Source organism: Stegastes partitus, unplaced genomic scaffold, assembly GCF_000690725.1.
Source record: "Stegastes partitus isolate 25-593 unplaced genomic scaffold, Stegastes_partitus-1.0.2 Scaffold1282, whole genome shotgun sequence".
Classification (NCBI taxonomy): domain Eukaryota; kingdom Metazoa; phylum Chordata; class Actinopteri; family Pomacentridae; genus Stegastes; species Stegastes partitus.
The window spans coordinates 149,298-175,365 of record NW_007579013.1 but is presented as its reverse complement, the minus strand read 5'-3'; the positions used below and the strand labels follow the sequence as shown (position 1 = coordinate 175,365).

Below are 26,068 nucleotides of genomic sequence, written 5' to 3'. Positions count from 1 at the left end.
TTTGAAGTTTTGTACACGTGTGCGTGTATGTTTATTAAAGCAGACAAACAGCAAAGAATACAAGCCAAAATGTAAAGCCAAAAAATAGGACTACGATGGTCCTTTTTTTTCTTTTCAATAACAAGACACGCATTACTTTGTGACAGTACAAATTGTATTTTCATTTGTTTTAAATACATGTTTAGGAGACATATGCTTTGTTGCTGTTAGCTACTTAAAACATGGAAACCAGAATTTCTAAAAACATACATAAAGCTATAGCCAAATAGACAGCTCGAGCACAGAATTGCATCTAAAAATTTTTTCAAACTTTGTTATGGAAAATCTTTTTACGACCATCTTAAAAAAACAAAAACAAAAGGAAAAAAAGAAAACCAGTTCGCCAGAAACAGGTGGGAGTGTGACTACGGTTTGAGTCCAAGCGGATTATTAAAATATGTACAAAAAGATATCTTGCCAGATGTCACCAATTTTGAGGAAAAAATGCAGGCAACCGTATGGGATTGAGGGCCAATCAGATCAAGTCTCTAAATAAAAAGACAAAAACAAAAACCATAAACACGTATTTTGTTATCAAAGCCCTACTGGTTTACTTCCACTGTTGCCCAAAAGAATCCTGATAAAATTCCTGGTTGTCAGATTTGTAACCGGAATAGTTACCAGAATGATCACCACCTTGGAGCGGTTGCTGAGCAATGGGTTGAGAGCCCCAGTTCTGATTATTGGTCTGGCGACGCTTGGAATCTGGCTGGTTGTACCCATCAGCTTTGCGCTTTCCTCCTACATTTCCACCGCGGCCACCCCGCGCACCACGTACCCCTCCTCGCCCTCTTGGCTGCACGCCTCCTCTTGCGCCCCGCCCGCCGCGGCCTGGTCCGGGCCCACCACGCTGGGAGAAGTTGGCCCTGCCTCTGGGTGCCCCGGCGCCGCCACGTCCTCTGGCCGGTGAGGCTCCACCCCGGGAGCCCCTGCTACCGCCCCGCCCTCGGCCTGGGGCCTGGAAGTCGTCATACCCATAATATGGGTCGTCGTAGCCGCCACGGTAGTTGTGATAGTCATAGCCGTAGTAGTCATAGTAGTCCTCATAACCGTAGTAGTCAGGAGGGTATGCGTATCCGCCCCGGTTGCCACCTCTGCCCCGGCCTCTAACAGGGGGAGGCATGTGGGGAGGGGGAGGGTAGTAGTAATAGTCATCATACCTGATGATAGAATGAAGGCATGAAATGAGAACAGAGCAACAAAATCAAGAGCACAATTTAAACAAACATTGCAGTCGCTCCTGATGAGACTTCCTTACATTTGTGTTTTGGCTGCTTGTCTCTGGGCCTTTCGTTCCTTCCTTTTCTGATCTGGTGGCTTGGCGAAAACTATCTCAATCGGCTCTCCTTCCAGCTCCTTTCCGTTCATTTCTTCCAACGCCTGAGAAAACCAGTGCGAGACAACAACTGTTCATATTTCTGTTGACATCTTTGGTTCAACAATCAATGCGTTATTTAGCTAAAAACTGAAAAGTCACAAACATTTCTACATCACAGAATTAGAGGAATCGTTACCTTCACTGCTCCATCCCTCTCCTCAAAGTGAATGAAGGCATAGTCCTTGAGCTTCTTAACTCGCTCCAGCTTTCCAAACTCACTGAAGGACTTCTCCAGGATTTCCTCTGTAACACCATTTGCAAGGTTTCTCACAAATAAAACCTTCACCTGCAACGTGGACAGACAGATGGTCAGATCTTACATCGGTCAAAAATGTAATCCTTAGCATGACGACTAAGAAACCCCAGTGCTCCAGATAAGTTATCCATATTTGTGTTATCGCATATTTCACGTCACACAATCTAAGATCGTGTGAGTTCTTCTTTTGGTGTGTTTTGTGTTCTTCTATCGCTGAGGCTCACCTTGGCCATGACTTCTGGGTCAGGGTCTTCAATGGGATCGGCCCACTCCACCGTCACTATGTTGCCCCAAACCTTCACCTTGCCGCTCATTAGCCGGCGGCGTGCCTGAGCAGCTGTTTTGTGGTCTTCATACTCCAGGAAGCAGAAACCTCGGTTCTTCTTTTTGTCGTCGGGTTGATGGTACAGTATGACGTCACTGAGGCCCTCTGGACGAAGACAGAAAAAACAAATTGTGTGACGTTAAGTAATAAAGCTCAAGTGCCTTGGAGCAGAACGAGTAAAGTAACTGGTACAGCGCAAAGGACGCTTCAATCAACATTTTACCTGTAACTTTAGAAAACTCTTCAACAATCTGCTCCTTTGTTTTACTCTTGGGAATGGAGCCAACGAATAGCCTGTTGTTGGCGACAGATATACACACCCCAATGTGCTTGCCAGGGCGAATCTCGTGATTATTACACTGCAGAAACAATAGGATAAAAAAAAATGTCAATATGATGACACCTGACACTCCAAAATCACTTTCTTCGAGCAGAACTAATACCCTGCCAACAAAAGCAAAGAAGGAAACTTCATTTTAATAAATTTTAAGCCTGTCAAAAAGTGCAGCTTGTGTTTTGCACCAACAAGTCACCAGGCTGCTGAGCTAAACTACTGCGTCGGTCTGATTCTTGCTCCAACTTCAGTTCCCCTGAGGAGACGACTGTTCTGCTAAATGTTTAATTCCTGACAGACTTACCAGCTTCACCGCCTCCTGGGCCGCTTCTTTAGTGCAGAATGTAACAAAGGCGTATCCCCTGTTCAGGCCACTCAGCGGGTCCATCATTAGCCTGAGGTCCCAGATAGGCCCAGCCTTCTCAAAGAGAGGAACCAGCTCATCTTCAAACAAGTCGCGGGGAATCTTCCCAACAAATATCTAGAAGAACAAACAAGAGTATTTAGAGGCAAGTCCCGTGTAAAGATGCTACAAAAACTGAGACAAAGAAATCCACAATGATGTGCTTTTATTCAATGATCATGCCTTCATGGTTTCTAATTTATGTCTGCTGAAAATCAGTGAAGAAAATCTAACTTATCTTTCCTTGTACACAAATTGTTCAGACAAGATGTATGCAAGTAATAAGTTACTCAGAAAAAGTATTTGTCCCAGCTTGTGCAGGTATAAATCTATTGTTGTTTGTCTATCTGTAGTTGTTTACAAGGCCAGTCAAAGGAACCTAAACATTTGAAGTGATGTATAAAATACTTTCAAATTCCCAGAAAGCAGTGCCATAGAACGAAAACAAAAAATAAGTTTGGCTTCAGTCCTTACACAGATTATTCCTGTTTTCTCTGTAAGCAATAACATAAAATGAAACCAATTCAAATATGTAACTCTTCCTGTTTGAGAACATACTACTTCTATTCCCTTCCCTGCTTGACACTTTGATATTAACACATCATACTGCATACCTCTGTTCCAACAGTGGGTTGGGTACCTGAGTACACCGACTCAGGTGGAGGCCCGCCATACTTTCGCTGGCCTGTTGTTACGTCAAGTGTGTAGTCGGTTCTGTCCAAGAGTTCTTTGATTTTAGCCTCATCTGGTCCTTTAGTGGAATCTGAAACTTTAGTCCCTTGTTTCTCTCTCTGCCTGTAAGTCTTCATTACCCCACAGAGAAAGGCACTTTTGTTCTGGAAGAGACAGGAACAACTTGGTAAAGTTGATATTTACATACTCTAATGGAGGCACAAATGTAAAAAAAATTTTTAAAAAAGTATTTATAAAGTGATGGTATACAAGTTGGCCAAAAAAGCTTTCAAAGACCCCTTTGCCACATCAGTGAACTTACTTGCACATGTGACAGATCACTCTCTTTGAACTGGACCAGCACTTGCAGGGCTCCCTCCTCATTGAATTCTTTCAAAGCTTCAATTGCCCTTTCGTCTAAGTCGCTATGTGCTACCAGTCCTGAAAAACACAGCAAAACATAAATTTATATCGTTAATGTGGCGTACAGAGGGTGTGTGACTCATGCAGCAATGAAGCAGTTGCGCAACAGAGACTTAATAATGATTGATCTGTGTGGGAAGGAACAAAATATAATGAGAGCAGAAAGTACAAAAGCCCAATTATATACAGGTTTCACTACTACGTACGTTAATGCTTCACAGTCAGAAATAGACAAACGCTACGAATCACTTCATCCAATTGATATATTTAATATTAACAAACGGTAACTTTTGAACATCAAACATACTCAGACATCTTAAAGAAATCAAACTAAGCATCTTTCCTCTTGTTTACCCACACCCTTTCAATTACCAGTCATTAACAATGCACTGGATAACATCTTTGTAGCTCCTTCTGCTCGTCCTCTGACAGAACGGTTCAACTGCTGTGGCCACACAGCTGCTCTATTGTTTCTGCCTACTGGCTTAAATGTACCTTCCTTCAAGCTTTTACAGCTACACCCATTCTTTCATCCATTCAATCCAGTTTCTTTACAATGTGACCGTTTGCCGTCTGAGATCTGATTTCACCAACTGATGTCACAAGAATGTACTTTTAGACAGCAACATATAAAGATGACAGGACTCATTTTAAAAGCGTCTGAAAAGCAGTTTTGCCTCGTGGATTAATCTAAATAGTAGTTTTATTGCTGGTAACTCATGGTAGAATCGGTAACAGAAGCGGTGGGCAGAAACTCAAGTGGTAAAGAAACTCCTCTCCTCTGCTCTGCTCTCTCTCCCGTCTGTCTGCTGCTGACACGATTACTTAAATTACTTTTCAGTTACTCGCCGATTATACCGCAGAGGAACCAATTAGTGTGTGGCATTACATTTCCTGGCATCATTATTTTAAGCACTCGATAATAAAAAAATAAGTCTGACGATACTTTATATTTCTCTTGTTGTCAACCAAAGCCACGTAAACATCATAACTATCAATGTGTTAGTCCACTTTGCAGCACTCTCTGGCCCCTCTGCTCTGTCTGATCGCCAAACACACTGATTTTTCCACAAAATGTAGATCTTGACATCTCACATATGTAACGTAATTCATAAACAGGCATCAAAACTCCCTGAAACAACACATAAGTCCTCTACAGGTGTTGTCGTAATTAAAAGTTGAAGCACGTGTTCAGTAATTACTGCAGCAGAACAGCACACGTTGCTTAAGCCCAAACAAGCTATAGTTGCTGTTCACGATAATAAAAGAACAACAGTGCAGCTCAATCATGGTGTTTTCAACCGTTTATGGACAGCACTGATACTCTATGACAAAGAGGAATAAGACTTATTAGGTTTATAAAGCATGGAAACGCTTGGAACTGTTAAAGCCATTTAGCCTTTCATTAGGATCTGTTACCAATATTGACGTATCAGAAAACAAAAGCTAGCAGTCATGCAAGAAATCAAAACAACAAAAAGTGAGCATTCCTAACCATACTAAGGTATACCTGAGAGATATAACAGGTGAATATTCAGTATCTCTGACCTGCCATGTGTTTCTACAGTGTGGTGATGTCAAAGCTGTTAAAGGTTTAAGACACTGGCAGAGCACAGCCAGGTATGAAACGTTTGCTTACCTGCTACATAAAGTTCATCGAGTTTCTCAGCAACTTTCTGAGGTAAACCAGCTTCCAGTAAAGCCTGGAAATGTTCCGAGTGGGTCACCGCAGCTGTAGTGTCCATTGGTTCCTCCGTACCGTTCCCGTTTACATGATCTGTGGCCATGTCTCCAGACATCTGTGCACATGAGATTAGAGCAGAATTACGAAAGGCACGACTGCAGCTGCTGGATGAACTGGGACAACAGATTAAGTGTGCGGTTTGGCGCCATCGTTCAAGACTGGACACGGGTTTGCAAACTGTAACGCTGTCTGAGTGGCTGCTGTGGTCGCTGCACGCAATTATGAAACTGAAACAGCACCTGGATGGCGCGACTGGACACATTTACAGCCTGATACTCGCTGATAGAGCCGGGCCACGCTGTCCTGCCACTATACTCAACAATAAATAAATAATCTCTGGCTTCGGACAGCAGCTTTCCATGCACATCCACCACGCCTCTGTAAGCTCATGTTAACTAGCATCGCTGGCTCGTGCAGATCCCAGGCCCCACTCTTCGCCGCGCGCATGGAGGTGCAAACTGAAGGAGGCTAACATCAACACAACAACTATCAGATACAGAACCTTCGCGACACGTGGGGTTCCTCCAAAGGCGATTTACATTTGTCACATTATCGCCTCTCTTCAACCGGCCGTCAATCAAAGCGGGCCCGTTTTCAAAATGCCGGCTAGCCATGTAAACGAGCTGCTATGATGCTAACAGTGGCCGGTGTGCAACGCATCCAACGCCGGAGCGCTGTGTCAACAACAACACGTGTCTTTTCCCGGTACCCCGTCGCGTACATACCATGCGAATCTAAACTTGGGTGCACGATGCTGATCCGCCGTGATGAAGGTGATCCAAATGAGGGAAAATATTCACGCCGGTGCTTTTCAGGTTGGTTTCTTTACTCCCGGTGAAACAAAATGGCGTCTACGTAACGTCGCGAGCTCTGCTTCTCTCCGACATGCGCGGGGTTTCTTCACCTGCTCAGCACGGGCCGCTCCCGCTTTCTTCTTTGCCTTGTTGGAGGTTTAATGGCGGTTGATAAACAACAAACTGGTGTGTAAACGCCCCCAACTGGTGTGGAAATAGATCAGAATCCATCATATTCAGTGGCTTGTGTCTACAGCAAAGGAGGCAGCACTTTTTCCACAAACCCTCTTTTGGGCCACATAACATGATGACTTTATGTTTACTTAATGAACAATGCACAGTTTCAGGAATAATAGATCTTTAAAACTGTCAGCACTTGGACAGAACGTAATATTTTAGGTGGAATAAACCTTTAGAACAATAACTTCTTGATTTGAAAGTGTTATCTGGGTGGGGTAAACCTATACAACTGCAAGTACTTGGACAGAAAGTAGTAATATGGAAAGTTTAATAATTATAAACTGTAGAAAGTAGCCAAATACTTGACTGAAATAAAACTTTAGAACTAGTATGTACATAGACAGTAAGGTGTTTTGCGTGGAATAAACCTTTAGAACCTAAACCAATGTTTTAGAAATAAATATTTTGGTGGAACAAACCTTCAAAATTATAAACACTTGGACAGGAAGTAGTGTTTTTGGGTAAAATAAATCTTTTAAACGAAAAGTCATACACTTTAGCAAACATCCAATCGTTAGGTGGCGCTGTTGCAGAAACCTACAAGGGCAGTCCTGAAACATTCATTTAAACAAATCATTAAAAAAACAAAAAACTTTTATATTCTTTTGATCAACTTTGTTTTTCCACGATACTGAAACTGATATTGACAGCGCTCACTTCTTGAGTTGTTTCTTCAAACATTAATAAATGAAGTTTTACTTTTATCCTTTTTGGATCAGCCGTCTTCTTTCTGCCTAATACTTCTGCGGCACGACACACTCTGGTGTCTCTTCCTCCCCACAGTTGTCATATTTGGCTGCATTATGTGTCCCTCTTTTTAACAATAATTCTTTGTCTCCAAGGATAAGTCTTGATGTTATCTGGTCTCTCCTGCTCCTTCCTGTGCACCAAATTTTTGCCACTTTTCTTCGAACTCTGTAAAACTATCAATCTGATCTCAAATTAGACTCTGAACAAATGATTGTCCTCAGTGAATTTGTACCTTCTATCCATTACATTGCCAACAATATTGCAGCATTTTGCTTGTGTAAACTACTTTTTGGGAGCAATAATAATAATAATAATAATAATAATAATAATAATAATAATAATAATAATAATAATAATAATAATAATAAATANAAAAATAATAATAATAATAATAATAATAATAATAATAATAATAATAATAATAATAAATACTACATTTAATGCAAACCTTGTTTGTTTATTCTGCATTAGACAGACTATAATACATCCTTATTGCCTGTAAAAGTGTAAAACTGTCTACAACGATGACATATGCCACAAAACAGCAACACAATATGAATTCTCCAAGTAATAAAATAAATGGCATAAATCTCAATGGAATTAATTGCATTTTAATAGTGCAGTGGCAGTGCAGTTCATTATATTTTCAATTTCATTTTTCAATTTTGACAGCTGTATGCTTAAGAAAGGTTATTTATTTGATAGATTTCAGATACAGATATGAATATTTTAATTGGGATTTACATTACAGTCATTTTTTAAAATAAATCATGCCAAATTGTCAACCTTCACAAAACTTGATGGACATAAAACAGACATTATATCCAACGACGTCAACTTCTATTAAGCACAATTACCCAACTGCCCTCGTTTTGCCCCTTTGCATTCTGTGACTGTGTATTTTTACCCCGGCGTTGCGTCACATCGAGGGGGCGTGGCTTCAACACGCACCCTGACACGCTATTGGCTGAGCGCGAAATTTCAAATGTAAGAGGAACAGCAGCAGCTCGGCGGAGACAAACTAAACCAACGATGAAAAACGTTCAGCGAAACTGATTTGTGAAGTAAAAAGATACATAGCAGTCTGTTTGTGTTACTGCTTGTGAGTTAGAACGACTTTTACAAAACTTTTGAAACGAAATGGATGTCGCCACGTATTTACAGTAAGTCAATGAAACTCTGCCGTTACTGGGTGTTAGCTTACTGCTAGCGGTTAGCTTTAGCTTTAACATGAACGTATCGCTGTATTATGAGTAATTTATATAGAACATAACTGTCAGACATGGCGCTGCCTTCTTCTCATTTTGTTCCCATTTACCCCTTTTAGGTGTTTTGAAAACAGTTTGACCTCATACTCAGGTGACGACCCTTTGGATCCATGGAGCAAGTGAGTAATGTATTCAGAAGTCGTTGTGTGTGTTGTCCCCAGGCCGATATTTGTTTGACTTGAAGAGAAAAAAATATACACAACATTCAAACATACCAGCTGTCATGTAAAACAATTTATATTCCTGACATAACATAAAACCTGGAATACGTCTAGCCCCTTCATCACTGTCCCCCACCAGTTTTCAATGAGCAAGTATGGACTTTTGCTTCTGTCTGTGTAGAAATTAAAGCTGATCAGCTGCAGTAGTCCACCATTAAACTATTAAAATCCAACTTTCTTTCAGTTACATACAGCTGGAGCTACATTTTTTCAGTTAATTAACATACCTGCAGAAAATCAGTCTGCAAATATTTTGTCAATCGATCCTTTGAGTCATTAAAGATTGTCCTATAATGTTAACGATAAATCATTTTCTGTAAATTTTATAGACAAATTGAGATTCAATTTCCTTAAAGTTAGAAAGTTTTGTTTTGTGTCACTTTCACCCCTGCAGTTGTGGTTATTTGCTCTGCACATTAAACTAGAGGCTATTTCATAACAAAAACAGATATTAGACACAGGGTTAAGCTATGCATCCTGAACTTTGCTCAAATTACAGTTGATTGTCCACCTCATCTATTTTTTGTTTGTGTGTGTCTACCACATTTACTCATTGATTGAGTAAATCTGCAAGACAGTGTTACTGTGTCTTACTATTGTTGTGTTGTACTTTCTGTTGTGCGAGTGACTTAATGCCATATCCTTGTTTTGCTTTATTAAATCGGCCTTTCTAATAGAAATGAGCTGCCTGATGTCAGCAGCACGCATTAGTCATTTTTTACATTTCCAATTTAGTAATAATAATAATATTAGTAATATCAATAGATGGAATTTACAGCTCCAAATATTTGTGTTCCTACCTCACACTCTTTTTTTTATTATTTTTTTTTAAATAGTTGCTAATTGTTTTAGTGACTTTGTTTGTACTCACTGTATAGCTGTAAACCTATAAAGCTATAAAACGTTTTGTGTCCAATATGTTTTGTGCAAATGCACTACAGGTAGTTGCACTGACACCTGAGAGATGACTGAACACATTTCCTTGTATGCTTGTTCAGGTTTGTCGAGTACCTGGAGCAGAAACTCCCTGCAGATGGTGGCAGCGGGATGTCGCTGGTGTTTGACCGTCTTGTCCAGAGATTTCTGAATGTTGAGCAGTATGCAAATGACATCAGATATGTGAACTACTGCATCAAATGCGTAAGTCTGGCTAAAATATCACATTATTATTTGAGCGGATTTGGTTTTATTTTCAGACTGCCCTGACGTGTGCAATTCTTCATTCTAACTGTGTCTTGCAGGCGAGTTATTATTCCGACCCCATCTCGCTGTATAGTCACGTTTTTAGTAAGGGCATCGGCACCAGGACTGCTGCCCTTTATGTGGCCTGGGCACAGCAGTTTGAACAGAGGGAACTGAATGAACAGGCTGATGCAGTGTACCAGAAAGCACTGGAGAACCAGGCCCAGCCAGCTGACACTGTTCACCATGAGTACAGGTAATAAGAAAGACATGGATACTGTGGACACAACATAGAGCTGCTTTTCAGGTCTATTTGGGTTTTCTTTAGCATTCTGACAAATCCGTGGACGTCACACAGACCCAAATATTGTTCATTTATACACTGTCTTTTAATAAATTTGTGAATTTTCTCACAAATTTGTGAAGTAAGCATTGTTTTAGCTGTTTTCATTAACGGCTGTAGTAGCTTTTCTGCAGTCTGTTAACTAGCAACTAGATGATTTTTTCTCTTCTATTGTGTGAGATGTTTTGTGTTTGTTTTGACCATAAATCCACAGACAAGATATTATTCTAACATTTTAATTTGGAGGAACTTCAACAAAGTGTAGTCACACTTGAAAATAATACTTAATAAGTGGAAGGCACACTGCATGTTGCTTTGTGTGCATGTGTGTAGTACACACTGTACAACAATATGTCACCATCAGAAACTTTGATCTGCAGGAATTTTCAAACAAGAACCAGAAGCCAGACGTCAACACCAGGTAAGATGTTGTTTTATTGCTTGTTTGTCTCTTTAATAATGTAAATGCCAACTTCTGTCTGATTTTTTTATTTCAATATTTTATGAAGCAGGAGGACGAAATCCTTTACAAAACTCCCATTTAACCAATCAGATGTCATCCTACAGAGAGCCTGTGGCTCAGAACAAGGTGCGTCTCTGAATTTTCATATAAACTTTAATAACATCCATGTCTGCTTTTCAAACCCACTGATGCTCTTTGTCTTTTGTTACAGGTGCCTGTGGATTGTCCATCCAAACCACCTGCAAATGCAATGACTGTGATGTAAGTGTAACAATACAGACATTAACACTAATCCACTCTCAGATGATAACTAGAAAAATGTTGAGAGTACAACCCACCATCCACTGCATTCTAATGAAAAAACTGTCAGATGTGTTAACTGTTATATTTCTTGTCCTATTCAGTTTGTTAATTCAGAAGCAATGCAGGTTGTGCATCTGAGAGGTGTTCCTCACCAGAACATAGACTTATAATATTCTTTAAGGAAAATTAGGAAGTTTGTGTAAGTTATAGCAAAGTGTAAGAGCAGGATTATCTAAAACAGACAAAATATTGGTCTGAGTTCTTTTGGACAACTTGGACATAAAGGAATTTATTACTAATGGCATCAATCATTGTTCCATAAGAAAGTTTTATGTGGAGGAATATCAGTTCTCTCTCAGCAATGCCTTAACCAGGAGATTGTCAGGCGACTTAACAACAACAATAAGATTATTTTGAAAACAAACACATAGGAAATAACAGCACAGTAATCTGAGCATCTTCTCGATAATGAAGGTTCACCACCAGAAAAATGCAGGAACTGTGAAGCACTTTAGAAACCAGATGTGACATTATCTGATTCATTGTCTATATTGTCCCTTCCACAGTGTATCCCGCTCTGAAACTTCAGGGAAGATTCCTTCCAGTCAGGGCTCCGGTGTTCAGACTGTGTCAGCGTACATAGAGGACGAACTCGTATGTGAAGGATCTGAACTTTGCTTTGAGGAGGTCAGGGCGGAGAAATACTTCCGTAAGCTCCGGGAGAAACGAGAGAGGGAGCAGGAAGAAATCAGTAAGTTGGGAGTTTATAAATCTGTAAATAAAGTTGTTGTTTTTGTCCCCCCCCAAAGAACTTAAAAGCTGAAACAAAAACTGGGGAAAGTTTGTGATGTGTTTTGTTTTGTGGATAACCAATATCTGGGTTTGTTTACTTTCAGTGGAGAAGGCGCTGAAGGAGAAGGAGGAGAGAATCCAGAGCATTAAATGCATGTTGGAGTCAGTCAACCAGGGTCTGGAGGGCCTTGGAGGTTTCACCAGCCAGGCTTCATCTCAGAGGGTGAGACTGCAGATTCAGGTGCTCTGGCTCTATCCTGCAGTAACTCCATTTGGCAGCACTCTCTCTTGTATTGCCAAATGAATGAGGTACATGCAGGCACTTTTGGCTTCAGCCAGCTGTTTGTTGTGGCAACAGCAGAGTGACATTATGTCTCCTACTGCCAACTTTGTGGCAATAGAACATTCATGTGGACAGGATTCAACAGTTACTCATCAGTCTTTTGATTACATTAGTATTTGCCTTATTCAATTTTTTTGTCACAAACCCTCAAAACATTTGAACTACGTTTAATCATTTCTTGATTTATGGATGACAAAACTAACATTTTGACAAAGCTCTTTTGAAATGTCACTTTCTGTTTAATTTTTAGTTTGTTTTCATTGTGTAAAAACAAGCAAAACAAAATCAGTCCTCATTGTTTGACATTTTTCTTTATAGTGCTTCAAAACAGAATGCAGACCTCCAGACTCACTTTTTCACTAGTAGCACTGGTGTGACCAACTCTCTCATTTGGTCGCACTTCCCACCTTGTCACAGGCAAAACACATGACTTGCTGAACATTTTCTTATCGATAGCCACTACAGTTTACCAATGTTCTCTGAACGCCCCACATTGCAGGCTGCGGTAGCTGCCGTTGGTATCTGTGGTGTGCTCAGACAGCTGTGCGACCAAAAATTACTTTAAAAACATTCAGCTCTAGCATTCTAACGTCAGATTTGTCTGAAATGAAACAGTCATTATTTATTTATTTTTTTACATGCGCCTTTTTCTATGAGTGTAACAAACAGCAGTGAATGCAGGTGTGCTCTGTTTTCCACAAGAAGACCTAATTTTGAAGCTTAAGTAGCGCAGTACATCAACGTTATTACTTCCCACCAGTGTGGTTAACACAGCAGCTTCCTGTGTCGGTTACAGCGACACCCAAACAGCTGACTGATCTTCATGCATTCGCATCAATGTGACCGCTTGAAAATTTTTCCTCCCACTATCTCAAAAAAAAAAAAGTTGCAAATGATTGAATGACAGCAAGTCTCCTTCAACCAACTGTGTCATAACAAGCAACAGGAAATATTTAAACTGGAAAAAAAAAGTCTGCACGTCATGAAAATAATCAGTCTAGAAAAGTTAACAATCACATTATTTACCTTGGTGTATTAAAAGATAAGCTTGCCAGCGGTTTCACAAAGGAGCTGTGTTTCATGTTCACCCAAGATTAAACTTGTTTATAAGGTCTGGGAAGTGTAGCTGCCCTTCTTCACTCTCCTCCAGCTCTTGTAGCTGTCTTTCACTATTCTGAAAGCTCTCATATGTCCCACTTGGCATTCAGTACTACAGGAGTGCCAGATGCAAACATGACACCCCAAGTCAGTGAAAATCCATCATTAATTGCCATTGAATGGATTTTGTCAGTGGTTCCGTAGCACAACCGTGTCGTTATCATCAAACCTTCATCCCACACGATGAGAATGTGACATTAGACTGTAGTATACCTGCTTACACGTCTGCTTTAATGTTTAAAATCTAACTTTTAAGGAAGGACCTCGATTAATTCTATTGATTCAGTCAACACAGTGCCCTTTTTTCTTCATTGCAGCTGCCTGTAGCAGAAGCGACCAACAGTTTCCTCCCAGATCCTCCCCAGCAGTCCTTTGGGCGTCCTCGACCCTCAAACCGCCTGAGCAGCAGGCGCTCTCTTGGCTTGAGGTTACACACCGAGCCGACCTTCATCCAGGAGGCCACTTACATCCCTGAACCTCCTCCTCAGCAGCAGCAGCAGCAGAGGACAGCTGACACAAACGCTCTGAGCTCCGAGGTATCCCATCATCCCTCTGTCCTGGCTGACTGCAGCATTCATCAGTCTGCAGCGACGTCGGTGCCCACAGATCTAGAGTCCGTCGTTCAGGCCTCGATGGTCCAGTTTCAGTCAGTTCAGCAGCCTGTGAGCTTCGAGCAAGCGAACGTGTTGCCTCACAGATCAGCCTGCGTCTCCACTGGGAATGCTGACGTTTTCTACCAGGACGCTCGGGTTCAGCTCAGCAGCTCAATCAACTGCCGACCCCCGGAGCACCACGCAGCACATCAGTGAGTAACTTTCAACTGACTTGTGTTGTTGAGGAACATCTGAATGTGCACTTACCTCATCTCACCTGAAGAGGAAGAAGAGGATTGTGCAAATTTTAAACACTGCAAGTCTTTTTATGGTTGATAAAGTACTGCCAAGCAAGAAGTGCTGCTTTCAGTCTATGTTGAGTCTTTCAGAAACAAACAGCCCACTTGCAAAGAAAAGAGGACAGGGCTTTATTTAATTAGACAGACTGACCACCTGCTATTGTGTTGGTCCCAAAAGTAGGGTAAGATAAAAGTATAAATGCATAAAGTATCTCATTTAAAATACTGCTGCACACACAAAACACAATCACATGGAAACAAATGATTTTCATATCCATTAATACGATCATTCGCCCTAATTTGACTGGGATAGACTCCAGCCCCCCCGCGACCCTAGTGAGGATTAAGCGGTGTATAGATAATGGATGGATGGATTAATACGATCAGTTGCCCATCCAGTAGAGACATCTGCTTTCATTGTTTGTCGTATCAAGACCACCTCACTGACTGATTGAGAATTTTTATTGTTCTAGTCTATTTCTTTTATTTCTTATACAGAGAGCTATGATTCACTGGAGTCAAATTCGTGTGCAAACTCGGCCAATAAAGTTAATTCTGATTCAGATTTTTTTTTAAGTTGCTTTATTAATGATGTTTTTCAGGGACGTCAGTGAGCCACCAGAGCCTGAGGAGAAGCTTAATGGTGAGTTAGTCAGCTGTTCACAAGTGAGCCCTTCAACCTCAGCTTCTTGTGAATGTTTTCAGACCTTCTCTTTGTGTCTCTCAGTGTCACAGGGAGGCACAGCCAACCTGTCACACATCACCCCTAACAATTCACTGGGCTTTGTTCAGGCCACACCATCAAGGGTGCTGCCGTCACCCACTGTGAACACACGGGAAGCACTCGGTGAGCGTTTGCACTGCTGCTGAGCTTTTGCCATTTTCGGCTCTTTTGATTCATTCTTGCTTTATTTCGGGTGTGTTCAGATTTTGGTGGTAGTGCATCGAATTGTGTTGCACGTCCTCTCTAAACTGGTTTTGCGTTGTCCCAGGTGTGATCATGGACATGTTCCAGGCCCCGACGTTTCTAGAAGAGCCGTTCAGCAACACGTCGGCGCTCCATGCTGTTGAGAAAGAGTTTGACGCTGGATGCTCAAGATACGGTAAACATGCTGTAGACATAGACATGCATTTATGAAAGAGGAGCGAAGAGGATCTTTACTAAACATGAGTGGAATTAGCCAGCAGTGTCTAAAAACTGAACTTTCACTGTATAGACTATATTTTATTTGCCAAAGAAGATGATTCTAGATATTCTTCAGTTAAAGCAGAAATGTTCTTGCGCTTGTTGTGGACTGTGCACCACCCTGTTCACCATATTTGCACATGAAAGAGAAGTCTGAGTTTCTCTGTAGATGAATGTCTGTTGTTTTGCTGCCATTATCGACAAACTTATGTCATTATTCTGTGTTTCGTGATTTGCAGGAGGTGTCTCTGCACCTGCTGTGCCTCCCACTGCAGCTGCATTCACCATCTTTCAGGACGACAATGACAAAGAAAACGGCAGGTAAATATGGACCCTGTGTCACCGGAGAGCTAAACACACATCCTAAATATGTGGCATAAAAATAACTGAATGACCTACATTGAATAGAAATCATGACTTCCCATCCGACTGAGACTTCTGTAACTGACTGTATACTAGCATTTCTTTCGTCTGGGGCTTCAGTTCCCATATTCTCTGACAAACCTGACAAACCATATTTGGAGATCAAAATTGATATCCTGATTCTAGCACAGTGAACGAATAGTCGGCTGTTCGGGTCCAATCCTACAAACCTGAATCCTTTGTGATTTTAACCATATGAATCCTAAAGTCCACTGCTTGATTTGAAGGGCATGGTATCTTTGGAAAATTGCATTTATTTATCAGAGGTAGAAACAGAAATGTTAGCTTTCCAAAATTGTATTGGATGTGTCATTCTATTGGGAAAACTCCCCAAACCCAAACTTAAAATTGTAATATTTCATCAAAACCACTTACCCTACATGTCTCATTATGAAATTTAATTTAAAAAGAACCTGCCTGCAATAACCAGATTCTGCTCAAAAAAAAAAAAAGAAAGAAAAAAAGAAAAACATCTGGGAACTTCTGGCTGAACTTGGCTGAACTGCAGGCTGTGTTTACACAGAGCACAGAGGAGATGAGTTTAGAAACAAATGGAAAATGTAAGTGATGAAATATCTGTAGTCTGTAGAGTTGCCATTTTTTTCCACCTCCAGGCAAAAATGTTGTACGGTCATGTAGATTCTACTTTTAAAAAATGTATAAGTAAATAATCAAGTAATTAAAATTTTATGACATGAAGACTGTCAGCCTGCACAGAAGACATTTTTGAGTTCTCTCTACTTCCAGCCATGGTTGATTCCATTGATGTGCAGGACTTTATGTTGCACTGAAGGAAAATGTGACAGGAGCATAAACTGTGCTTGGGGTCCAGAGGGTTAAAAAAAAAAAAACAAATGTAAAAACTACAGCTTCACACAAAACCATGAAGTGCAACATACTACAAGTCCATCCAAAGCTAAGAAACTCACTGGTGCCTCCTTCTTAAGTCCGTTGTTCAGTCAGACAGTTAATATCATGGGGGACGGCAGAAAAGATTCCCATGTTTACAACCGTTAAGCGTTCCAGATTCCAGGTGTCTTCATCAATAAGCACTAAGAAAACAAACAAAGACACAAACATTAGAAACATGTGAATGTCATACTAGCTTGTAAGGATGCAGTGGTTTGTGTGTTCATCTCTTTTGGTGTTTCTCTCATGTTCACTTTTTTTGACTAACATGAAGCGTTTCTGTTATTTTGTCCCTGCTCTGTTCAGTGCTGCTGCTCCCGCTGCCACCGAGAAGTCCAAACCAGTCAGAGCTCTGGCTGAAATCACAGTGGCGAATGCAGACAAACCAAATGTGAGTGTAAAGCTTTAGAACCACTTTGCTGACAAACACTGATCTGCAGAGAATGATCAAAAGTTTGTAACATAGATGTCAATTACTTTATGGATCAGAGACTTCCATGTCAACCGTAGGCCATTGCTCTGCATTTGGTTTATGTCTAATGACAGACTGTTAGTTTGTCAGTTGGCTGCATTTTTCCATCCCCGTCTATGTTTTCCCATCAGGACACCCATCCGGACCTGATGCCGGATGAGAGCACCATGTGGGGCGCTCGCTACAACTCCCTCAACTCTCTGGCTGCTTGTCCAAACAGCACCACAGACTTCGCCATGTTGGCCCAGTGTGTCTCCACTCCGTTCACACACAAAACTCCTTTCGGCAACTTTTTCGAGGACCAAGGTACAGCACCTGGACCCACATACTTCAGTTTTGTTTTTGTTTTGTTTTTTTTTAAATCTCAGACACAAGAGCAAAAGACAGAACTGAACATATTCTAATGTTTTATGCTGCAGCTTTTAAAACTTCTTTATCAGCTCAGTCATATTCTGTTGATGCATGTAGAAATAATGTTTTCCTTCTCTCCAGAAAACAACTGTGACGGCGATGATGCTGATGAAGAAGCTTTTATTAGACGTCAGACCAAAAAACTCAGGTAACCAATGTGTTCCCTCTCAATTCTTGACTATCTGAGTTGTTTGTTGTCCGTATAAAGTCTTTTTAAAACTTTTAATTGCAAGCAGAACAGATACGTGGATGTTTCTGTAGAGAGGCACCTTTCAAATAATCGCTATAAAAGCAGTTTTGTAGAGTTTGTAGATTATTTATTTGCGTTATGTTGTCAAAACTGCGTTGAGTTGTCTGGTTCAAATGTAACATCGCTAATGCGCCAATGGAGACTTTACAATAGTAATTAAGTTATTTATCAAGTAAGAATGTCAAACGTTTGCTGTTTTCAACTTCTCAGATGTGAAGATTTGTTGCTTTTCTTAGTTTTGTGTCTTTGCATATTAAACATTTAGTTTTCTGGGCTGTTGGTCAGACATCGGCTTATATTTTTCTGTGTTTTCTCACTGAGCTCTTATTGATACTGGCTGTAGTGCTAGCTGTGGTCCTGCACAGTATGAGGAGGGCAGAGCTCACTGATGAAACCTCTCCTGTTGTCTCCCCTCCCTCAGCCCCATCATGGAACAGAGTCCGTCTGATGAAACCGCCATCAGTCAGCTGGTACCTTCCTCCGTGAGACAGGGCACCATCGTTGGTGAGGGGCTGGCCACCACCCAGCACTGCCTCACCTCCTCCTCCATCACCATGGTGCAGCCTCCTCCTCCCGCTAAGCTCTCCTTCAGAGACCAGACTCTGTGTCCCACTGACTCCTCCAGGACTGCAGGACCTGGCTGGGAAGTGTATACGAGTCCCGAGCAGCCTCCAAAATCAGCCTCTCTGATTTCAGTCCGACCCAAAAGCGAACCTTTTAAGATCATGGAAGATTTAGACAAACCTGCCAGCCCTGAACGAGTCCAGAGTCGAGTCTGTGATGTTCCCATGAGCCCTGAGTGTGCTCTCAAGCCGGACTGGCTCACTGTCAGAAGCCCAGAGGCCACAGTCGAGCCAGACCTCGACGCCTTTTTGAGTCCGTCTCGCCCCAACAAAGCAGATGTGACCTCCACCAACAGCCTGGACGTCCCCATGAGTCCAGAACAACCGCAGCTCTGTGCTGACGTGCCCATGAGCCCGGCAGAGCTGCCTCGGGTCGGCGTTGTGGATGAACCCATGATGAGTCCAGACAGAGGGCCGAGGCAGAGCGCTGACGCGTCCATGAACAGAGCGACCGCCAGGACAGGAGCAGCACAGCTGATGTCAGACCCCTGGGATGATGAACTGATCTCTAAGCTGCTGTCCTCACTCACCCCGCCGCTCACCTCTCACCCTCACTGCATCACCTGGCAGTGTCACCTGCCCAGCATCACCCCGAAGATGACCATCAGCATGGGTAAGAAGCCGTGCGGAGGCTGTTATGTTAGCATTATTATCGTTTACTTTCTTGCTGAGACTTTGTGCATATTATCGAGTCAGAGTGTGAAGCTTAGCATCGAGACCAGAAGCAGGAGCAAGAAGGGATCCTTGCTCTGTCCAGTGTTTAAACATGCACGAGTAAACAACAGTAATTTAATTACCTCTTGTTGTTAAATGTGGTGCAAAAGCAGACATACAAAAGCTCTTTGCAGAAATACTTTTTGGGATATTTTAAATTGTATTTTATCTGTTATCAACAATATTGCCTGATGGAAACCGACTGACTCGTTAAAGAAATAAACATGCTTCGGGTACCAGAGCACAAAGGTGGTGTCAGATTTCAGGCTTTTACCTGAACATGCTGAAAACTGTATTTCAAAATAATTTAAATTTCAGAAAGACAGCATAGTTTATGAAGCTTGGAAATGCTTTCCTAATTCATTGATACACCAAATCTATACATGAATTAATAATTTGGTAAAAGACATTTCTCTTATACTGCTTGCTTCTACTTTTGGATTTTTCTCATGTACATTTTGACCAAATCTAAGCTGACAGTAAGATTTCATTTTCATCTATTGTTCTGTTAGAATCGTACATTTGGGTGTGTCCCTGACCGTACACTCACACCGCCAGATTTTAGCTTTAATTCCAAATATACCAGATGTGTTTAAAGTCGTCGAAGTTTCAGGTAAAGTGAATGCCACGAGACGCTGTGTGATGGATTACAAATGTTTGGTTTTTGACAGGAAATTCGTCCCTTCGAGTCGACTACGTTCTAGGAGAGGGAGCTTTTGCAACAGTTTACCAGGCTACAAACCCCATGACGTCAGAGAGGACGGTTTTAAAGGTAACATAAAGATCCAGCCCCATCTGTGGTCCCTCTGTTCCACATGTATCTCTGTGATTCAGTCTCATTATAATGGCAGAAATGTAAACCATCTTTTACCTGTTAGTCAGCAGCAGCATGAAGCTTCTAGTGTGTTTTCATCACGTCACAGATATTAAAAATTCTTAAATTTATTTCTATTAAGTCCAACATTTAGTTTATTGTATTTGTGTATTTTCCTTTTTTGTTCATCAGTTCAACACTCAGATCTGTCATTTACTTTCAAATATGCAAAAAATCTTAACATTGAACATCACATGTCCACTTGCATCTGCCACCAAAAGGGAAAAATTCATACAACAGCAGATGTTTTTCGTCCTTTTTTAAATTAAATCTTATTCTCAGTAACGTTCCACAGCAGTGGACGTGTCTGCTTCATTTTCAATCAGTCAGACTTTATATATACAGCACTTTTCATATAAAAAGAAATGCAACACAAAGCGCTTAACAAATAAAAATGCACTACAACAACACAAACAACCCATACCCACCCCCACAGTCAAGTTATCAATAAAGGATTCTAAAACAGAAGGACTGAAGAACTGTCTTTCTAATAACCGTCTTTCCTGCAGGTTCAGAAGCCGGCGAATCCCTGGGAGTTCTACATCAACACTCAGCTGGACGCTCGAGTGCAGCCCGACATCCGCCACCTCTACAGCAGCATCCGCTCTGCTCACCTCTTCAACAACGGGAGCGTGATGCTCACAGAGCTTCACAACTACGGCACTCTGCTGGTCAGTGTTTCACCACCACAGACGAAATGACCCATAATTCTTTAGATTTCTTTATGAGGAGGCACTCTGTTAGATCGTTTAAAGTTCGTCCATCGCTCCAGGTGCTTCTCCTGTTTCAGGCATTTTCATGAGAGCTGCAGCGATTCACCAATCATCAAAAACATCATGTTGATAATTAGTCATCGGAGACATTTTTAAAGTGAAAAGTTACTTGATGCCTTTAGTTTTTCTTGATCTCATCCAATGGTAAATTAAATATTTTAGAATTTGACAAAACAAGACATTGACCACTTCAAGCAGGTTATTCAGTGATAAAAATCATTCATTGTAGCTCTGGTGTTATTGCCAAGAGCTAACCAAGAATTCTTAGAGCAGAAGCAACACATGCAAGTCTTATTTTGTGTTCTGTACCAGATTGTTAATAGTTCACATTCACTGCTAGCATCTTTTTTTTTTAACGAAAAATGTAATGACTCCTCTTTCAGAACGCAGTGAACATCTATAAAACCCTCAGCGACAAGGTGATGCCTCAGCCTCTCGTCATGTACTTCACCGTCTGTATCCTGCACATGGTGGAGCAGCTGCACAGCGTCGGCATCATCCACGCCGACATCAAACCTGACAACTTCATGCTGGGAGAGAGGTACCAACCCAGGACTGCCTTTGTTACTACACAGTTCTAAAACAAACAACATTCTAACATAGAAGAGTTATGTTTCTATTTTGGAATGTTGTGCCAAATGTGCTATGTTATAGAGAGAACCTCAACAACTCCTCTTACGGTGAACACTTAGTGGCAGTGGGGAGAAAAGAATCTGTAATGAAAGAGACAAACAGCACAATAACAGCATTTCTCTGTTTTACTTTAAAATAAATACCAAAGCTGACAGAAGTCAACCTAGAATTGAAGTAACCGTGGTTATTCCTGTTTTTCAGGTTCCTGGAGAACAAGTGTTTCGACTCGGACAGCGTGGACCACGGCCTCGTCCTCATCGACCTCGGACAGAGCATCGACATGGAGCTTTTCCCAGAAGGCACCGCTTTCACCGGCAAATGTTTGACGTCCGGTTTTCAGTGTACCGAGATGCTCAGTGGGAAACCGTGGAACTATCAGGTGAGAACAGACTGGAAGTGTCGTTATACGACTGCATTTCATTGTAAATCTGAATACAGTACAGCTCTTTTGAAGCATTTACAAAGTACTTTATGAGCAGAAAAACTCACAAATTATATATAAATTACAGCACGTTCAACCCATGAACACACCTCTAGTCCTTAGAAACTAATCACATTACAATAGTGCTCGTAACCTTTTCAGAACACGGTGTTGAAAGTAACAAGCGCCACAGAAGCTGAAGGCCGACGTTTTCCAGGAGAGTTTGAGAGTTTTTTGGCTTCACCAGCTGGGGTTTTATTCTGGAAAGCTACTAATGTGTTTATAGTACCGCTAATTAGACGTATCCTGACTATTATCCAGTTCATAACTTGTATCAGCTGAGCTGTCATGAGCAGCCTCAGGTTCATCTTCACCTGCAGAGCTGTTGTCATAAAAACCCTCAGATTTCAGAAATGCTGCTCTGCACTCATCCTGGCACTCAGGTGCTGCACAATCATGTCGCTGTGATGATAAAAACAGGCTTCTTTGTCACGGTTTGTACTCAGTGGTGACACATCGGCACCAATGTGAGGTCAAACTGGGATGTCAGGAATCTGAGTGTTCAACTGAATGAACTGTACAAAGTCAGGTTTCCATTAAAGGGTTAAAGAAGGAGGAAAACACAAGAACTCATGTAAAAAAGAAACGTCAGGAAGCCTTCCAGTTTAGTCTCTAACCGTTTTTTGTCTCTTCCTTGTGTGTGTTTTCAGACGGACTACTTTGGAATAGCAGGGACTGTCTACTGCATGCTGTTTGGGACCTACATGCAGGTCACGAATGAAGGCGGCGTGTGGACGACTAACGGTGTCTTTAGAAGGTAAATTCTTCCCAAGATTCCAAATATCTCACCATCAAACAGTCATATTTGTCTGTGATGGGACATGTAGTTTAGCTACAGGCCATCGAGTGGGAGCTGTGGTTTGTCATAAAGCTCGACGTGTCCAGAATGTGGTTGTTGTTCAAATCTGTTTGTTTAGATTTTTACATGCACATGCTACAAGTCTGTAAGTTCTGGATTAAGTCAATTTATATATATATATATATATATATATATATATATATATATAAAAATTGCAATAGGATTTTTATTTTTTTTTTAAACACTGTTGTTTTTATTTTCTATAAATTAGATTTCAAATGTGGATGTTTATTTTACTTTGATGTGACCAACAAGTTTTTTTTAGTCCAGTGTTACTAGGAAACAGTCAGCACTGTTTAAAACCAGTTTAACCTGCAGGAGTTCTGATCAGAGAAGGTAGAAGCAGTTCTTTTTGTTGGGACCTGGTGAAGGGTCCAACATGGAACACTTCACAAGACAATAACCATCAGCTGTCATGTCTGAAGGACTACAACTTTGATATAATGTGAACTTTGTGTCCATATAGGACGCTGTTATAGCTCACCTGGTTGAGCTGGTAGCCCTTGTACAGGGGCTATAGTCCCCGGTGTGGAGGTCATGGGTTCGAATCCCGCTCATGATCCTTTTCTGCAGGTCCTTCCCCTTTCTTCTCCCCCACTTTCCTGTCTCTCTCTCTCAACTGCACTCTCAAATAAAGGCCAAAAAAATAACTTAACAGAAACTGTGATCTAAAGTCTTTGGCTGCGTCTTCTCCCTCGCTGCTCCACAGGAACCCCCACAGCGACTTGTGGCTGGACTTCTTCCACACTCTGCTCAACGTGCCGGACTGCGGCTCGCTGCCCAGCCTGCGGAGCCTCCGCTGTAAGCTGACGTCCGTCCTGCAGCAGAACTACAGCAGCAAACTTCCTTCGCTGAAGAGCCGCCTGGTGGTGCTGCTGCTGGAGAACCGCAAGGCAGCGCGGAGATGACGGATGTCCTCCTCTTACTTTTCCCCTCCATTCATCATGTTTCCTTTCCCTCCTTCCGTCTGTTCTCAGACTCCATTTGTGCTCGATTGAACTAACACAGAATCTGTTTTATTTAAAATGTTACAGCTGAAACGTCACCGCAGACGGATTCTAGCAGCTGATCAGAATTTGTACCTGTAAAAAATGTAATTTTTGTTTAGTTGGCTTTTATCTTTTATCTGCTTCCAGTTGTGGGAGTGAGAAGCATTTTTCTCTGGTGAAGAATAAACTTTGTGTTGAAGTTTAGTCGCTCGGCTTCCTTCACTCTGCTGGTGTCTGATTTGGTGACAAACAGCGAATCTTATTCAGCTGTTTCAGGATTTTGTTTTTTAATGTGACTAAAACTTGTTTTGTATTTAAAGGTTATTACATTTTAAAACTCTCCTTCATTTTGCTAGTTTCTTTCCTGCTTTTATACAATTGAACAAGTCGCTTTGATGTTATTCTGTCAACCAATGAATAACTCAGTTTACATTTAATGTCAGACAGTGAGTCACAAGAGCTAAAGAAATGTCAAATATGTGTCTGAGGTCATCAAGAAACAAGTTTTCTGTATTTACACTTAAATGTCCAGCTTAGGTTAATAATTAAAAGGATCGTCTGCACCTATGTGTTCCAACAAACACAATTAAACAGCGTCCATGCACGTCTTAAAGTCTTCAAAAAAGCAGGATTTTTAGCTTCTTCACCTTTAAAGATATTAAAGAATCCAACATTTGTTTGGCAAAGGTCTTAAATGTCAGAAATGCAGAGTTTCATGTTAGTTTAAAAATGTTTTTGTGTGTGATTTTAGCAAAAACTGTCTCAAAAAGCTCCAGTGTTACAGTTCCACACCTTTGACTTTATGTCAGATTCTTATGTGAACCTTTTTTTTTTTAAAATCACTTCCTCATATTTTTTTTGCTGACTATCTGGTTGCTACTCTTGTTTAAAAGATATAGTTAGAAGTTGTTGCCACACGCTGGTGGTGACTCAGTAGATTCATGCTCGTGATTCATAATTTTGGGTCGATTACCTGGATGATGGTGAAACGTGAATTAAGTTGTCTTTTGGATCTTGAATTACACTTGACAGACATGTATAACTGGAGTTGGGTAATATCCAGTCTAAATAGAGGATGACGAGACAGTGAACAAGCCACCGGTGAAGAAACCACGTTTCCATCCATTATCTAAACACCACTTAATCCTCATTGGGGTCATGGGGGGCTGGAGTCTATCCCAGCTGAAACCACATTTCTTTTTGTTTAATTTATAGTTTAGAGAACTCTGACACTCTAGACAAACATAAACACCTACCCACTGAAGTGTCTGCAGAAGTTACATAGTCTTGATTTAGTCTGGCAAAATTAGAAAATTAAAAAAGTCTGAATTTTACGTTTTATTTTTTTTAGATGCTCGCACTGACTTCATTTTCTCTGGGTTATGATTTCACACTTTTCACTTGCTTGCCCCATGACTTTGTGTTTGTAAGATTAAGAGAAAATTTATAAATGGTGCTCAAGTTTGTCAAAATTAGGAGCGAAAAAGACCAAATTATGAGATAAATAGTAAAATTATGTGCAAAAAAAACAAAATTCCAAGATGTATCTACCTAGACAGAATGATGTGCTAAATCAAGAAACTTTAAGTCAAAAAGCTATTTGGTTTAGACTTTTTATCATAGTTTAAACTAATTTTATTGTCAAAATGTGTTTACTTTGCCTCATAAGTTTTTTTTATTGTCCTGTCTGACATTCTGTCTCAGTGTTTCTGAGCTGAGCGTCCAGACTCTTACTGTGATAAAAGCAGCCGTTTCTCTCTGCGTCTCACTAACGCAGCAGCAGCTCAGGATTTCTCTGTCTGTCGTGGTAAATCCTGGCTGAGGAGTGTTGGGAGTGTTAATGTCACCCTGCAGCTCCTCTGTTTCGTGTCCAGACCTGCAGCAGCAGCAACCAAACCTCCAGCAGATCAGATCAGCATAAACACAGGCAGCAGCTCATTCAAACTCTTCTCTTCTGAGCCAATAACAGCAACACGTCACACTTCATTCTGCTTTTCATGCTTTTATTTCTCTTTAGTTTCAGCCTGTGTTTGAAACAAAGACGCTGTACTTTGATGATGTTCAGATGATTTCTTTTAGCTCGTCTCCGTCACACTCTGTGGAGCAGCTGAAATGTCATGTGGGAGGAAGTTAACTACCACTCTGGCT

At 41.1% G+C, this 26,068-nt stretch overlaps 2 protein-coding genes across 2 annotated transcripts; one reads left to right on the top strand and one right to left on the bottom strand.

The window, feature by feature from the left end:
- syncrip (synaptotagmin binding, cytoplasmic RNA interacting protein) lies at nucleotides 1-6,422 on the bottom strand. Its single transcript, XM_008298108.1, has 10 exons — nucleotides 6,300-6,422; nucleotides 5,470-5,629; nucleotides 3,730-3,848; nucleotides 3,350-3,571; nucleotides 2,637-2,813; nucleotides 2,222-2,357; nucleotides 1,898-2,103; nucleotides 1,554-1,703; nucleotides 1,298-1,419; nucleotides 1-1,199 (listed from the first exon to the last, which is right to left on the bottom strand). Exons 1-10 carry the CDS (start codon nucleotides 6,300-6,302, stop codon nucleotides 590-592), a joined length of 1,905 nt encoding a protein of 634 aa, XP_008296330.1. The 5' UTR covers nucleotides 6,303-6,422; the 3' UTR covers nucleotides 1-589.
- Nucleotides 6,423-8,391: 1,969 nt separating this feature from the next.
- On the top strand, nucleotides 8,392-24,124 carry bub1 (BUB1 mitotic checkpoint serine/threonine kinase). Its single transcript, XM_008298107.1, has 24 exons — nucleotides 8,392-8,521; nucleotides 8,686-8,745; nucleotides 9,846-9,987; nucleotides 10,089-10,285; nucleotides 10,753-10,793; nucleotides 10,882-10,961; nucleotides 11,047-11,096; nucleotides 11,705-11,889; nucleotides 12,035-12,153; nucleotides 13,749-14,236; nucleotides 14,926-14,966; nucleotides 15,051-15,170; nucleotides 15,316-15,426; nucleotides 15,749-15,830; nucleotides 17,148-17,232; nucleotides 17,445-17,619; nucleotides 17,806-17,872; nucleotides 18,396-19,210; nucleotides 19,983-20,083; nucleotides 20,695-20,856; nucleotides 21,342-21,499; nucleotides 21,793-21,970; nucleotides 22,723-22,829; nucleotides 23,641-24,124. Exons 1-24 carry the CDS (start codon nucleotides 8,499-8,501, stop codon nucleotides 23,837-23,839), a joined length of 3,786 nt encoding a protein of 1,261 aa, XP_008296329.1. The 5' UTR covers nucleotides 8,392-8,498; the 3' UTR covers nucleotides 23,840-24,124.
- Nucleotides 24,125-26,068: the final 1,944 nt, after the last annotated feature.